Source organism: Lipotes vexillifer, unplaced genomic scaffold (assembly GCF_000442215.2).
Source record: "Lipotes vexillifer unplaced genomic scaffold, Lipotes_vexillifer_v1.1 scaffold149, whole genome shotgun sequence".
Taxonomy (NCBI): Eukaryota; Metazoa; Chordata; class Mammalia; order Artiodactyla; family Lipotidae; genus Lipotes; species Lipotes vexillifer.
The window spans coordinates 3288108-3304516 of record NW_006779962.1 but is presented as its reverse complement, the minus strand read 5'-3'; the positions used below and the strand labels follow the sequence as shown (position 1 = coordinate 3304516).

The following is a 16409-nucleotide window of genomic DNA, read 5'->3' as shown; positions in this document are numbered from 1 at the left end:
AAAAAAAAAAAAAAAAAAAAAAAAATGCATGCAAATCAAAGAAGGTTTCTGTTTCACTGCCACTCAGCGACCTTGGGTCCTCGACTTCTCTATCATTCCCTTCTCCGCAGACACCTAGTGAGGTTCCTTCCTTCTCTGTTCTGAGAAGCAGATAAGGACATTTTTCTCCCTCTGATCTCCCTCATACGTGTTCTTCATCTCTTCAGATACCTCTAACCTTTTTGGAAACAGTGGAGCCAAGACGTTTGGCAGCTTTGCCAGCTCATCATTTGGAGACCAGAAACCTGCTGGCACCTTTAGCTCTGGAGGAGGAAGTGTGGCCTCCCAAGGCTTTGGGTTTTCCACTCCAAGTAAAACAGGTACTCCTATGCCTGTTAGCTGTGGTTATTGTTAGATGTATGTTTAACATTGCATAGACCTCTGGAAGGAGAGCTCTCTGGGGTGTTCTCAGGGGACAGTATGGAGTATGGATGAAGGGATCTTTTCCCCCAAATTCATTTTCTAATTACTGAGCATCTACTACGTTTCTGATGCTGTTCTAGGTCTCCTGAGACATGTTAAAAAGCACAGAATGCATAGCATGCAGCCCTGAAGAGAACTTCATGTTTTCTTAGAGAAGAAAGCATTGTAAATATTTAGTTGCATTTAACAACCAAAGTGAGGGAACATGTAAGACCATGATAACTGAAATATAAACAAGAAAGCACCATAAGTCAGATTTGCTTGGATGCCCGTTACCTGTGATGGGCAAGACAGATTATGTATTTAATTTCTTATGTTTATATCATTTGTCCTCCTTCCCCAATCACTTTTTTTTGTACTTTTGAGTGTAACATACATAAATGTATTGATATTCCTGTATTGACCTGAGAATTTGCCCCTTTTATTTTTGTAGTCTGAGAGAAAATGTGTCCTTCCACGTTTCAGAATATTTTTCCTATTTGATTACTTGCCCCATGAAACCACCTAGATTGAGGTCTCGAGGGATTTTTAGATTGATGGTTTGGATGGGTCTCTGAAATCCCAAAAGTGCCCATCCTCCCTTGAGTATAGTTGCAGTAGAAAATAATACCACTGGAGATCATTTGAGGAGAGGACAGGAAGTGGGACAGACTGAAAATGACCTTCCTGCCACCTCCAGTCCACTGGGGTCACCCCACTGCTCTGTCAGTGGAGTTGCTAGATTTGGTGGCAGTGGCAGGGGGCAGTGTGGCACGTAGTGGTGAGGGGATGGGTAGTCTTGTGAGTCACTCAGCCCTGTTCCAATCCCAGCTCTACCGCTCACCAGCTGGCTCAGCGTAGATGAGAGACATGTTCTCTGAGCCTCGGGGTCCTCACCTGTGAAGTAGGGAGTCCCAGGTTTGTTGGGACGATTGAAATAAACTGGTGTACAGCACCTGGCACGTGGAGGGCCCTCATTAAATCAGAAATCTTATTATCATTGAGTACTACTAAATTTCTCTCTCTTCTGGAGGAGAAAAAATATAAGCATCTAATAAAATTGGAACCCCCTAGCATCAGGAGCGAGTTGCCTGTCTCCAGAAATAAAGCCCAACTGACGATTCTCTTCTGTTTCACGTAGCTGTGACATGGATTCGTTGTTTTTGGGGCATTGTGTGTGTGTCTGTGTGTGTGCGCGTGTGTGTGTCTGTGTGCGTGTGCGTGTGTGTCTGCGTGTGTGTGTCTGTGCGTGTGTGTGTGCGTGCGTGTGTGTCTGTGTGCGTGTGTGTGTCTGTGCGTGTGTCTGTGTGTGTCTGTGTGTGTGTGTCTGTGTCTGGTCTGTGCGTGTGTGTGTGCGTGTGTGTCTGTGTGTGTGCGTGTGTGTGTGCGTGTGTCTGTGCGCGCGCGTGTGTGTGCGTGTGTCTGTGCGCGTGTGTCTGCGTGTGTGCGCGTGTCTGTGTGTGCGTGCGTGTGTGCGTGTGTCTCTGTGTGCGTGTGTGTGTCTGTGTGCGCATGTGTGTGCGCGTGTCTGTGCGTGTGTGTCTGTGTGCGTGCGCGCGTGTGTGTGCGTGTGTCTGTGTGTGCGTGTGTCTGTGTGTGTCTGTGCGTGTGTGCGTGTGTGTGCGTGTGTCTGTGTGTGTGTGTGTGTGCCTGTGTCTGTGTGTGTGTGCGTGTGTCTGTGTCTGTGTGCGTGTGCACGTGCTTAATATCCTCCCCTCCCTGTCCAGTATACTTTCTGTATCGTTGTGACTTCTCATTTTTCACTCACCTTCCACCAAGAACTCTGAACACTATTGAGTACAAGGCACTAGATAAAGGCCTGTGTGTCCAGGAAGAAAGTGTAACCAGATCTGTGATCAGTCTTAAATAATTCAACTGCAAGGGTTTTTTAGCACTTTTTTTTTTTTTCCAGTCTGTTATATTTGTAACCCAACAGTCTCCATTATCATGGCTTGGAATTTCACTCAAGGTTTTAAAATACAGAATGTAAACCCAAACGTGAGCCCAAACAGAAAGCACCTTCTCAGTTGTGCTTCTGCTGTTCGTGGTAAATAAGCAAACGATTGAACCACAAAGTAGCAGCTAACTAAGGCGTTCAGCTGACAGGTTTTCGTGTCCAGTGGTTGATCTTTCCTGTTGCAGGTGCCCGAAGCTTGTGCTGTGATTACGCTCATAGTAAGAAGGCCTGAGTGATCCCTCTATCAACGGGATTCACTTTCTGAAGGGATGAGAATGAGGTCCCTGTCACCCTGGGCAAATCGCCTCCTGGCTGTGCCTGGGCCACCACTCCTCCCTTCAGCACGTAGCTCCTGGGCCGATGGTCACTGTAAGAAATGCTGCCCTGTAGAGCACACGTCTTGTACCATTTTGCTCTGTTCTGCTCAATAGATACTCAGCAAGTGTCTCTGCTAATAGCCTAGAGTGATGTATGCAGTATCTTGGGGTTTGGGAACCCTTCTCAGGAGCAGAAGGAACAGTTAGGGAAGGACCTTCTGTCTTCCCGCCTGATGGGCATCCAGCAAACAGGGGAGGTGACCTGGGCATGCCTGGCCCTTCCTGTGCGGTCACCTGCATGCGTGCCACCCCTGCGGGCCTGTGTCCACGTGAGTGGGAGCGCTGGGAGCCTGCCCAGGGGGTCGTGGACTCAGGGCTCTCCCCCCGGCTGGCTGATTGCCTTATCACATTTATGCAGCAGCCTTCCTCCAGACAAGAAACGGCGTGCTTTTTAATTGAGGAGTAGTTCCTGACTGCAGAGAGAGAGCATTTTTTTTAAATTCTTCTGTACAGGGAGAGAAAGACTCCTGTGAGAGATGTGAGAGCTCTCAGGCTCTAAATAAGTAAAAAGCACCTGGCCGAGCGTCAGCCTCTCCATCTCCTCTGTAACCCGGCTCGCAGATTCTCCCTGAGAGGGGATTTGAGCCTCTAATTTTATAATTTGTGTTTCCGTGAAGCGAGATGCCTTGCCTATGTGATGATAAGTAATAAACTCTGACCACTTTGACAGCTGGGTAGGGATCGGCGCTTTTGAGCATGACTTTTCAGTGAGGAGTCTCAAAACGTGGCAGAGGGTCTGGGCGGGGGTCTGCCGTGCATGGAGTTGGTTCTTGGTGGCAGTCGGATCTCACGAGACTTGGAGCTGACTTGGAGTCCAGCTTGCCTCTGGGAGGGACCAGGGAGCTCGCAGACAAACACGGAGTCTGCTGGATTCTTAGAACTCCAAGGAGCTCTCCTACATGGACCCCAGACCCCTCTGCTAGAAATGGAGGGGGTGGCAGGTTGGGTTGGGTTTGGGTTTGGGTTTGTTATTTTGCTGATAGAAAGGGTGTTGCCCTTTGCTGTAGTGTTTTGAATTTGAGTTTCTAACGTACTTTCCCCTTTCTCCTCCCTCTTTTGATTTGGTTTCTCACTGCTCATTGTCTTCTCTTCCTGTCTCCTTCTTTCTTTCTCCCCGTTTCTGTTTGTTTGCCTCTGTTTTGCTCAGGTGGCTTCGGTGCTGCTCCAGTGTTTGGCAGCCCTCCTACTTTTGGGGGATCCCCTGGGTTCGGAGGGGTGCCAGCATTCGGTTCAGCCCCAGCCTTTACAAGCCCTCTGGGCTCGACGGGAGGCAAAGTGTTCGGAGAGGGTACCGCGGCCGCCAGCGCGGGAGGATTCGGGTAAGCCCCCCATAGAGGCCTGGGCAAACCCCAGGCTCAGGTCCAGTACTGCTGCTTTGAACAGAAAGTTCTTCTGTTTCCCCTACTCTCGACTGAGCTGAAAGCCCCTCCCTTGAAATCAGCAAACCAGTCGCTCCAGGATTCCTGTTGTCTCCAGGGGAAGGTTCATGTCTTCCAAGGCAGACTCTGTCCAGTACATGGTGGACGTCAGCCATGTTGCCGTCCCCTGATACGTGGAGTAGTGGCTGGCAGATTCCTGTTCTGGTGGAGCTAAAGGATTGGTTAAAGGAAGAAAAACAGTCTCACCTTGGCTGCTTTACAGCCAAGATTGCCCCTTGTATGGTGACTTCTGTTAGGAAACTCTGAATGAATAGTTTTTAATCAGATTCTTTCCTCTTGGGATTGTTGCACAGAAGACCCATTGTCCTTGAGCAAACAACTCCTTGCGTCCCCTGCTCCGCTCCAGACCCCCAGAGTGGGTCTTCGGTGCACAGTCCCTTGGGCCAGCTTCCTTAGGCACTGCCTGGGCCCCGTGCGTGTTTCAGAGTCTCCATGACTGCTCAGCCTTCAAGGCGGCTCTCACTCCCTTGTGCATATCCTCACTTGAAAATACCATATTTGAGATTTGCTTTTAAGGGCCCCAGAAATTCGGTCTGGTTACCAAAACCCCATGGAAAAAATAGCCTTCACCACACCACAAATTCCCAGTAAAATATATGTGGTGATGACTACAAAGTGTCTCCTTCAAAGGAGGTGTGGAGTCTGAGATTAACGTCTTATAGGCCTCTCGCTGTCCCAGTCCTCAGCACTGGCTCAGGATGTGTAAAGCTAGAGAGTTGGGGAGTGGAGCCAGGGGCTTGTTTGGGAGAGCTGTCAGGGTACGTGGGATGAGGGTTGGCCAGGTGAAAGCATCTTTATCTTGAAAATAAACTCAAGTGGACTCCTTATTCATACCCTTTCCTCTCCATGAAAGATGCTGGTGCAGCAGTGCTGGCGAATTTCAAGGAAAGTGAGCAAGTTGATGTATTGCTTCTTAGATTTCATGCAGAGACCAATGGGTCTTTTAAGTTTCCCCCAGGAAGTCAGGAAACCCCAAGACTTAAAGTTAAGAAAAGCTTTTAAAGGAGACTTGGGATCGACTTAAGCCAGTACTCTGGCAGGTTCTGACGGACACCGTTCTCGCCAGTGACTGCCCGGCACATAATGCTGCAAAGTTGGTGGAAGGTTCGTGGTTGACTAGGAATCTTGAGGTTTTTATTTATTTATCTGAAACCAGCTATTTTCTTCACTAGTAAAAAAAAAGTATCAGATTCTGCCTTGGCTGGGGGCTCTCCCACATAAATCCTGACTGGCTGGTTCCATTTTGTCCAGCAGAGCTGAGTACCAGCTTTGGTTTGAAATCTCCGAAAGAGCCTGTCACCTTTTTTCAGGTCCCTGGCCAGGAAACTGTATCTGACCCCGACTGACATCTGAGGAGTTCCCACAGGCGTACATGAGAGACCCGAGGCAGGAGTGGGATTAGAGTAGGACCAGTGACCTGGCATTGCCAGACAGTGGAGGAGAGAACTCAGACACTGGGCAAGGGGGGGTTTCATATGGCGCCCCTTTGTTTTTCTTCCCGAAGCTGAGGTGAAGGTTGGCTCTGGGCTCTAGCCTGTTTGTTCTGAGAGGCGGCCACTTTAAACTAAGCAAGTCACCTCGAATCACGCAAGTCTCACTTACTGAGACTCGGGAGGGGGGATGAGGCCGTCGGGCAGCAGAGCGACCGCGTGGCCACGCTTAACCGCAGCCTCATTTCTCGCCGGAACCCAGGTTTGGGAGCAGCAGCAACACCACGTCCTTCGGCACCCTCGCCAGTCAGAACGCCCCGACTTTCGGGTCGCTGTCCCAGCAGTCTTCTGCGTTCGGGGCCCAGAGCGCGGGATTCTCCGCCTTCGGATCAGGCAGCGGAGGTAGGCAGCCAGACCTCTTCCCTCACCGTGGTCCCTCCTTTCGTCTCCTCAGTAAATGCCTGGACACCCCCGGCCCAAAAAAAAAGAATGAGTGGTTTTACCTGGCTGTGCAGTGTAGTATTTTAAAAGCCAAAAGTGCTTGAAAGACAAAATGTTCTTTTTAGGTTTTAATTAGATTTGTAACGCTGTGCTGTTTCTTACCAAGTAAAGAAATGGCTGACCTGATTTTTCTCTCAAGATTTGAGGACCCCCAAAAACAACCTTGATTTAAAAATCAAGTTCTACTAAACCTTGATTTAAAAATCAGGCTCAAAAAATAAGATATAGAAAAAAATAAAAATAAGACGTAGAGACTTTACAAAATGTCTTTCATTTGTTTGACACTCCGCTTCACATAGTACAGAGTGTGCATTCTGCTTTTATTCTTGCACCACACTTATTAGACACAGAAGTTAGGCATCGTTATTATTTTACAAATGACACAAAAACTCCAAGGAACCAGTTTGCCCAAAGGGCCAGACGGTGAGCAGCAGAGCCAGGCCTAGAACCCGCGTGTCGTGCTGCTCTGGCCTCAAGAAGAAGAGGAAGCAAGTGGATGCGAGAAGTAGAAAAAACACTTTCCCGACGCAGTGGATCAGCAGCGGTGCGGCAGTGAGAGGGCGCCTGCCCGAGACCCTCTGCCAGTGCCCACCGGGGAGGAGGCAAGAACCCTGAAATGCCCAGAAGACCACGGCACTTCCTGCCCGCCCGGACCTGCAGGCAGTGCAGGGGGAGGGAGACAAACGGAGGGAAAGAATGCAGCCTAGAGACCACCTTTGTCTTCCAAGCGAGTGGTGGTGTTTCTTGGGGTTTTTTGTTTGTTTTTTTTGGCTGCCTTGGGTCTTTGGGTCTTTGTCGCTGCGCAGGCTTTCTCTAGTTGGCGGCAAGCAGGGGCTACTCTTTGTTGTGGTGCAGGGGCTTCTCATTGCGGTGGCTTCTCTTGTTGCGGAGCACAGGCTCTAGGTGTGTGGGCTTCAGTAGTTGCAGGACGTGGGCTCAGTAGTTGTGGCTCAAGGGCTCTAGAGCACAGGCTCAGTAGTTGTGGTGCACGGGCTTACTTGCCCCGCGGCATGTGGGATCTTCCCAGACCAGGGCTCGAACCCGTGTCTCCTGCATTGTCAGGCAGATTCTTAACCACTGCGCCACAGGAAGTCCCGTGTGTTTGTGTTTTAACTGCACCCTTTTCCTCTTTTTCAGGATTTAGCTTTGGATCATCTAGCTCGTAAGTATCTATCTTCAGTTATTTTGAGTCATTAACGAAGGATGGGAGAGTGTGTGGTATGTGAAAATACTAGTTTCTGCTCCGTTTGTACATTTTGTGCCCATTTTTCCTGGTTTAAAAGCTCGTCCTAGCAGCATGGTGGTCTGGCAGCAGGCTTTGGGTTCTGTGGACTTGCTGATCTCGGGCATGTGGCAGGAGGTGCCCGGCTTGGCCTCTCCTCAAGGGCTGAGCCTGAGAGAGAAGATTGTGCCTTCTGATGAGCAAAGTCTGGAAGGCAGGACTCAAGAGATGCTTTTGCTTATTTTGCTGTTCGTGTCTCAGGAGCTTCCTGGGCTCCAAGCCGATTACCAAGTCTTATTTTTTTGATCCTCGCTCTATGCTTCTGTGTAGAACTGCATGGCATTAAAAATTCAGGGTCCTGAACTTTGAACACAGGGAGTGGCACGAGCCCCGAAGCCCTTCCTCAGAGCAGGAGCTGATCTGCCTCTCCCGGCGCTTCCTTGCAGGTCTGTCCAGGGCTTTGGTGGCTGGAGAAGCTGAGTGGGTGTCGGTGTTCCTTTCCGTTCCTGTGACCAACTGCGTTCTCAGCTCCCCTTCACTGAGAAACCCTGGAGCAGTCCTTTGAACTGGACGTTCTCATTGAAATACACACCCCGAAAGAAACAGCAGAAACCAAACTCCAGAGATGCTTGATTGCTTATTTTGTTTTATATTTTGTGTTGGTTGTTCCCCCCACGCTATTAAACTGTTTGGCCTGTTTCCATACAGAATGTATGTGGGCTTTTTCAGGTCACAGCCAAGGAGAGGGGTTTCCTCATTTCTGTGGGTCTGAGAAACCTGCACAGCCTGCCATCAGCCAGCAGCATGTGTCTTCAAAGACGGCTGCCAAAAGGATCCAGCATAGGATACGGATAGGCAGGCACTTCTCCCAGACAGTCTCCCCTGGTCTCCTCGGACTGGGGCCCTCCCCAGGGGGAGGAGGTTGAGTGCTGGCCAGCGCCTTTTTGAGGCCATAACTCGGTGTCTTTTCTTCACGTCCTTTTTGCTATTGAGTATGAGGCCCCTCAAGGTGCCAACTTCGTGATTGGGTAGAGGGAAAGAAACTCACTTATGCAGGCGTTAGCTGAGTTTCGGAAGAGGTATTAACACCTCAGAGTACAGGTAGCTGTGAGGCAGGCGTGGAAAACCTGCCAGGGGGTGCTGATAACAGGTGTGCTGCCCTTGGAACACCTCTGCTCATCCTCTCAGTTTGGCTCTTGGGCTCTGTGTGTCCCACGGCTAATTTCTTATACTCTGGCGGCAAGGTGGACAGTTGATTGAGAAACAGCTTTTATCTCCAGTGGGTGACTGTGACATTGGTGACCACTCCCGGCTCCTGTCTATGAACTGCAGTGCACATAACCCTTGGGTAAACCCAGGAGTTGAGAAGATGTTGCTACTGCCCGATGCCACCAGGCAAGTGTTGGCTAGGGTGGCCCAGAGGTCGTGACTTTGGTCTCATTAAAGTGCTTGTAATGCAGTGTTCTTCAGGTCTCGGCATATTTTGGTTCTTAGGCCTGTGATGTCCTAGCCAGTTGCTGGCAAACAAGGACTGCCTTGCACCAAAGCGTAGGCATAAGAATTTGTTATCTTTCAGGCTCAGGATAGGACAGCACTTTGACTTGGGTCATTAGCAGGGGAGGGTTGGAGAGGAACAGTTATTTGGATTTTTATATATTGGAAAGTTGTATTTTGAAAGGTGTTAATAAAAGTTTTCCATGTGATTGAATTTGTCACATTACAGCCAGTATGACCTGGCTAGTTCTGTTGGCTTGTTGGGAGGGTAGACCCCGGGGAGGTGCCCTGGGCCACAGCCTGCCCTGCCGGTCCTCGCTCTGCTAGGGGCTCTGTGTAAAGTACAGACTCAGAAACCTCAGTCTGGCAGGTTCTGATTCAGTAGGACTGAAATTGGTACTGGACGCCCTCAGGCTGAAGGCAGTAGTTTCTTACGCTCATCAGAAGAGAGTCTCCTAGTGCGGCACGTTGGGCTTCAGGAATCCCAAGCCGGAATTGGGCCCCTGGGTGACTTACCCCATTTTCTGTGCAGTTTATGAGAGGAGAGTGGGAGTCTGTTCATATGTTCCGTTAATCGGGGCATCTGCCTGCCTCAAAGAGCTTGGACTTCAGTCATTTAACGGGCACCCTTTTCGGTTTTTGTGGAACTGAAGAGCCCGTCTCCACCTGTTCTCATGTGAGGCCCCCCAGCCACAGCGCCAGTCCCCAGACGTCCACACGGGGCTCATTCCTCCCACGTGTGCTCTCCCTAGTTTGTACACAGGGCCATCTTGAGACAAAGGAATTCGAGCGTTGATGGGAACAGCTCGCGGTGGAGGGCCTTGCTTTAAGGGAGCAACGTGACTAAATGGCAAGAGCTGACCTGCCTCGGCGTGTCCTCCTCCTGACCGGCACCCAGACAGAGCCATCTCCTGCGCTTATGTTTCCCCCCAGAGGCTCTTTTTTATAAATAGAAGCTGGTTTGGCCTAAACCCTTGACCTCAAATTCTCTGTGTAATCCTCCATCGAGGCGGCATGTGACATCTCTCCCTAAGGCCGTATCAGCTGAGCTCGGCCAGATAACACCCCCACACTCACTGTTGGGCGCGGCGGCCACCAGGGAATGTATGGCTGGTGTGGGAGCCCCTCTGAGTTCCTTTTTTGGGGTCGATTTCGCTGGTGGGTGACAGGGGTCATCTCAGAGCGCAGCCAGCATGCGTCCCCTGAAACCCAAGCTCCCAGGATGCTGGGCAGGGAATGCACGGTGGCTCCAGCCTGCCCGGGGAGGAGACGGTGGGGCTGCGCCTTCCCCAAATAGGGGCAAACGGAGAGCAGCCACAAGTGTGGGGGTCATGTCCCCGTGAGAAGGGACCGTGACCACAGATGGGCCCGGGAGGGTGCCTGCTTAACCAAGCTCTAGCGCAGGAGGCCTCCACTTCACTCTGAGATTCTGCCTCAGCAGAGCTGAGTTGGTCTCTTCAAGCTGTGTTTTCGATAAGCCTCACAGGTGATTCCCACGCAGATGGTCCGTGGTCCACATTTAGAGAAACCTTTTAATGGCAATAACTATAAATATCTTCTTCCTGTGGAGCATCTGAAAGAGACCCGCACTCCCATGGCTGTGTTGATTTTGCCGTGAGTCCAGGGTAAGGGATCTTTCTGAAACTGTTGATGAGGGGCACCGAGTCTAAGTTTCAGCTGCATTTTGGGCACCTGCTGAAAAAGGAAATACAAAAGCACAGGTGGGCTGTCAGCGCCTTCCTGTTCGGCAGCTTCTGAACGCCGCCTCTGTGAGGTCTCCCCGATTAACGGGTGGGAGGAGGTCCCCTCCTTGACCTCATCCTGTCTCCCGACGCGACTCAGTCCCGCTGTCTCTGGTCGCCACGTTGTGCTTCAGACAAAGTACTGGAGGAGGAGGGGCAGTGTCCTGCATCCTCCTAAGCTTGGCGCTGTCACCCTTTCCTTTTCTCTTCAGTTCTGTCAACTTGTGGGTTCCCGCTCGGTTTCCTCACAGAGCGCCTGCCCAGTGCTCCCAGGCATGGGCCGGCTCTCCTGCTGCTTCTGGGTATCACCTGCTGGGCGGAAAGCAGGGGCAGGTGTACCTCCCGGCCCCGGGCTTCCGGGGTCAGTCTCTTCCTCCTCCTACCCCGGTTCTCTCTGATTTGTCTGTTCCTTCATCACTCACAGGAGGAAAAAAAAGCAATTAGACTGAGATGGGTTTAGCCCCCGAACCTCCTCTGTCTTCAGAATGTTTCCTACGGAATGTTTGTATACTCAGCCAAAATAAGAACGGTTCTACGGTCAGATAAGTTGGGGAAAAGAATGAACAGAATGAAATTTAACACATCTTTTTATCAGACTCTTTTGAGCCTTTAGTACGCAAATTTGCTTTGTAAATCAATAAGATGCAGTAGTCTGCCATTTCCCAAATACTTTTACCGTGGAACCTTTCTGCTGGAGCCGGCTTCCTTGAAACTCATCCTTGCTTCATCGTCGGTGTCGCTGGACAAAAGCATAGCTTATTTGCTTCCTTCAGGTTGTGTTTCCAATACACATTCCTCTCTCATATTCAGTGATAATAGTAGTGATAGTTCATTGAATGATAACTGTCTGCATGTTTAACTTAACATCTTCCAGATGAGAGTGAGACCAAGAGAGTAAGCAGTTTGCTGAGTCCTAAGCCAGGCAGCGGTGGAGCCAGAAGGAACCGGGGCAGTGCCTGCTGCCCTGCCCCACACCACACCCGCCTGCCCTCTGCTGGGCCCTGGGCGTCCACCGCTGGCTCTCGTGATCGTCCTCCCTCAAGGTGGTCCGTTCATTCTAGAGGCAGTACCTGCCCAGTTGTGCCAGGGACACTGCCGAGCCCCTCACATGCCTGTCGAGTCTACCCCCACGGAAAGGTGCTGACATTGGGTGTGGACCACGGTAAACGCGCTGCTGGTTGTGTAGTCGGTTGCCGCCGTTCTGCTGCTTCAACCTTGTGCGTGATCGTCCGACTGAACCAAAACCCCAGGGGGGGCGGGACGGGGGCGGGGCTGAGTCTGTGGTGCCGGCATTGGCGCACACCATGTACAGATGGGGGCTCGCGTCCGCTTCCGGAGGAGGAAAGCGATCAGACCCCGGATGAAGCAGCTGGCCCCACGCCCTCTGGCTGTCCAGGCCCCTCCTTCCTCCACCGTCTCCTCCAGGCTCTGGCTTTGAGGCTTTCCAGAGTCCCACAGGCGGTCGGCCACAGACCCACCGAGGCAGCAGTTACTCCATTGTTCCGCCCCTCTCTTGCTCATGAGTGGAGTCCCGTCCATTCCACAGCCCTGGCCAGAGATTCTCCACGACGTTCACGGCCCTAGCCCGCCAGCTGCAGAGAGTGAGTCAGTGTGGCGATGGGGGCGCGGGGCGGGCCCGGGCTGCACGTCGCGGTGAGTCCAGCTCATCGCTCCTCCCGGCCTCCCTCCACCTCCACTCCCGCTGGCCCAAGCGGGAATCAAAGAAGCCGGCATCTGGGGGCCGAAGATGATCCTGTTCGATTCTATCCTCAATACAGAAGGGAATTCAGACCCAAAAAAGGGAAGAAAGTGACTCAATCCAGCAAGTAGAGTTTATTGCTTAAGGTCATGTGTGTGTCTGGGCTCGAATCCCATCCTAGCTGTGTGACTTAAGGCAAGTCACTTAACCTCTCTGAGCCCCAGTTTTATCATCTGTAAAAAGGGGGAATGATAATATATTTGTCTAGGTTTGTTGACGATTAAATAAGACATTATATATAAAGCTGGTGTTATTATTATCATCATTATCATTTATTAGAGTGAGAGCAGAAGGCTAAGTTCTCCATTCCTGACCCACTTCTCATTTACGGCACTCAGTATAATGGCAGTAATCAAAGAGCTAAAATGAGTCTGCTGCAGGATCTGAGTCGCTTGCTCTCTTAGCTGTTTATACTCCAAAACAAATGAGCTCAACTGTTCAGAGGTAAAATCTTGCTCAGAGCATTATAACTTAAAGATACACATGATGGCTCAGCTTGTGCAATAGATGTTCACTGGATAAGAAAAGTATCCACAGTTAAACTCGTGGTGAACATTTTATTTTCATGTTTTCAGCCATGCAATAAAAATCAGTTATTGAAAGTCACGGGAATTCCCTGGTGGCGCAGTGGTTAAGAATCCGCCTGCCAATGCAGGGGACATGGGTTCGAGCCCTGGTCCGGGAAGATCCCACAAGCCGCGGAGCAACTAAGCCCGTGCACCACAGCTACTGAGCCTATGCTCCAGAGCCCACGAGCCACAACTACTGAAGCCCGTGTGCCTAGAGCCTGTGCTCTGCAACAAGAGAAGCCACTGCAATGAGAAGCCCGCGCACCGCAACAAAGAGTAGCCCCCGCTCACTGCAACTAGAGAAAGCCTGCGCGCAGCAACGAAGACCCGACACAGCCAAAAATTAAAAATAAATAAATTTATTTTTTTTTAAAAAGTATTTAAAAAAAATACTTTTTTAAAAAAAAAGATCTAGCTATAACGTGGGTCCCTGTCGTCTCTGAAGGACTAAGGGGTGGCAGGAACACGTGGTCCATTTGAGACTCTGGCTTGTCCACAGGTGCCTGTCACTCAAAGGTACAAACCAGTGGGCCCTGCCTCCTCCCACTTTTGGCAGTTCACCCAGAGCTGTCCCTCATCGCTCTTGGGTGTCCCTAAATGCCCTCTCTGCACAATTTTCCCCAATGGAATGGCACCCATGAAGGTGAGATTTCACTTTCCAGTGATCCATGTTAAAGTGAGGTGTCTCAAAATGCTCTGGGCCTGAAACTGGAACCTGCAAATACACAGAAATTAAAACCCTGCCTTTGAAGAAGCTTCTAGTCTGATTTTTATTGTACAGATGAGCCTTTTCATGATGGTGTCCATCCGCTGCCTCTTGGATATAAAATCAGAATGTACCTTGGGCTTCTCTCAAACTCATTTTTCTTTCCAGTGGCTCATCTTACCTATAAAGGAGTATTTTGTGTCACAGTGATTGGATTGGGGTATCTGGAATGAGAAGGGGCCCCAGCTCTGCTCATCATTTAATGCTGATCAGGGCATGAGAGCAACTTGCCTGAGTAGATAGAGTTATTCTATCCAAAAGTCAATTGAATTTCCAATTGGATGCTTAATCAAAGATGTTTATTTTATCTTAAAGCTAAACTTCTGTCAAGAACAAATAGAATAGTCAAAGTATACTTGACTTAGCTGCCTAGTAACAGGCAACAGGACCATGGGGACCTATGTTATGGTGATCCGTTGCCATTTGTAAGTTTATTAATACTATCAAATAGTGAGTGACTCCTGTTTATTTCCTAGCACTAATATCAGATCGGAGAGGTAAGAGAGGCCAGAGGGCTAGAGAGGAAGACAAAATTTATACTGTTCATCCTTAAAGTAAAGCCCCTTCAATCTGTATCTTGGCTATTGACGCCAGAGCTATGGACCAAGTGCCCAAGCCTCTAGGCAACATCCTTTAGAAGGGTCTGTGGATCTAAAATGGAAGAGTCTGTTCTTCAACACAGAACCCCTTAGGTTTCCTTCACATGCTGAGTTAGACAAGGTTGTCCGTATTAGGCATTCACAAGTTGAAAGCATGGGGAAAGTCTACGGAGAACTCTAGGTCCCTGTTGAGATGTCTGGCTGTCGTGCAACTCTCCACTGCATGCGTGCCTGTCAAGAGGGTGGGAATTCTTGCAGTTTGGGGGAGGGCCAGATTTTTTTCAGCGAGCAGCATTGCCTTGAATTGGTCATGGTTTTCAGTTGCTGCTTATGGATGAATTCATAAATTTTAGGATTACTGTGGTTTTTCCTTTTGGTAGATCATTGTGTTCTTGTGAAATTGCTGCAGTAATAACCTTTAAAAAAAAGAATCAGTCCCTCTAATGCTTGGTTATTTCAGAGTTCTTTTCCTCCAGAAATTGTGGAAATGCGTGACACTGGCCTACAGATTCTTTTATTTCCAAGTAAGGTAATTTTGTTTCCAGCAAGATGAGTTAGTAGGTACCAGATTTACCTTCTTTCTGAAACAACTAAAATACCAGTCAGTTTTCAAAACAGTTTGACATCAAACAGCAAACAACAGTGACCCCTGAGATTCAAGAAACAAATGAGGGCTTCCCTGGTGGCGCAGTGGTTGAGAGTCCACCTGCCGATGCAGGGGACACGGGTTCGTGCCCCGGTCCGGGAAGATCCCACATGCCGCGGAGCGGCTGGGCCCGTGAGCCATGGCCGCTGAGCCTGCGCGTCCAGAGCCTGTGCTCCGCAGCGGGAGAGGCCACAACAGTGAGAGGCCCGCATACCACAAAAAAACCCAAAAACAAACAAACAAAAGAAACGAATGAGGTGAGCCCTACAATTGCCCTAGTTTCCTGCCTAAGGAACATTTCCAGGTCACAGCATTGGGAAGGAGCATCCAAGTAGAGCCCAGTGGTCTTTCTGAGTTCATACGGCAAAGTATCAGAGAGGACAGGGCTGCACAGAGAGAGCTCTGGACTCTGCAGAGGGACTGTCTCAAGTACTGAGTACTGATCAGCACATGCATGTGAGGAAATCCCATGTCTGGAGAAAAAGCAACATGAAAGGACTAGAGGCAAAATCCTAAGAACTTTAGGGCATAAACTAGTGCTGGTTCCTATCAACCAAAGTGGGAAACCACATTATTTACTTAGCATTAGATAGAGTACTCAGAAGGGTTTTACTTCAGTAGTAGGGGAAAGTCAGTCATAACAAAATGCCACTCTTATCTAACAAAGCTTAGAAGCAAAGCCCAAATGAGTAAGATCGTTTCCAAGTAAGATCCCAGAACTAAGACAAGAAACTTACAGGAATACAAAAATACCCAGTACCCAACAAAATAAATTTCATAATTTCCATGGCATCCAATCAAAAATTACCAAATGTGCAAAAAGAGAAGTATCTGTAATGAGGAGAAAAATCAATTGAAACTAATCCAGAAGTGACCCAGATGATAAAATTAGTGGTGGAGAATTTTTCAATCATTATTAAAACTGTATATGTTTAAGAAGCTAAAAAAAAAAAAAAAGACTGGACATGTTAAATAGAGGCATGGAAGAGACCCAAATCAAACTAGAGATGAGAACTGTAATGTCTGAAGTGAGAATATCCTGTATGGGATTAACACAACATTATACACTTCAGAGGAAGATTAGTGACCTTGAAGACATAGCAATAGGAACGACCCAAAATGAACCACACAAAGAAGCCTGAGGAAAAATTGGATTAGAGCATCAGTAAACAGGAACAACTTCAGGCAGCCTGAGATGTGTGTAGTGAGAGTCCCTGAAAAGGGAGGAGAGATGGGGGGGAAATATGAAAGACATCAGAAATGGTAACTACATGAGTAAATATAAAAATTGGGGGTGGGGTTATTTTTCAAATCTCTCAAATATAACTAAAGCAAAAATAATAACGTACTAAGGGTTTTATAACATGTAGGAAAAAATGTATGACAACAATAACAGAAAGGCTGGGAGAGAAGAAATGAAAATACACTGTTGTAGGGTTCATCAACTACCCCTGAAGCACTATGTCA

At 49.1% G+C, this 16409-nt stretch overlaps 1 protein-coding gene across 1 annotated transcript in view; it reads left to right on the top strand.

Moving 5' to 3' along the window:
- The window catches only part of NUP214 (nucleoporin 214), a 99116-nt gene extending 90875 nt beyond the window's left edge, over nt 1-8241 (top strand). Inside the window, exons 32-36 of the mRNA XM_007453124.1 lie at nt 207-359; nt 3923-4094; nt 5907-6046; nt 7283-7307; nt 7814-8241. Coding sequence (XP_007453186.1) covers nt 207-359; nt 3923-4094; nt 5907-6046; nt 7283-7307; nt 7814-7847 — 524 coding nt within the window. The 3' untranslated portion in view covers nt 7848-8241. The remainder of the gene's footprint in view (nt 1-206; nt 360-3922; nt 4095-5906; nt 6047-7282; nt 7308-7813) is intronic.
- Nucleotides 8242-16409: the final 8168 nt, after the last annotated feature.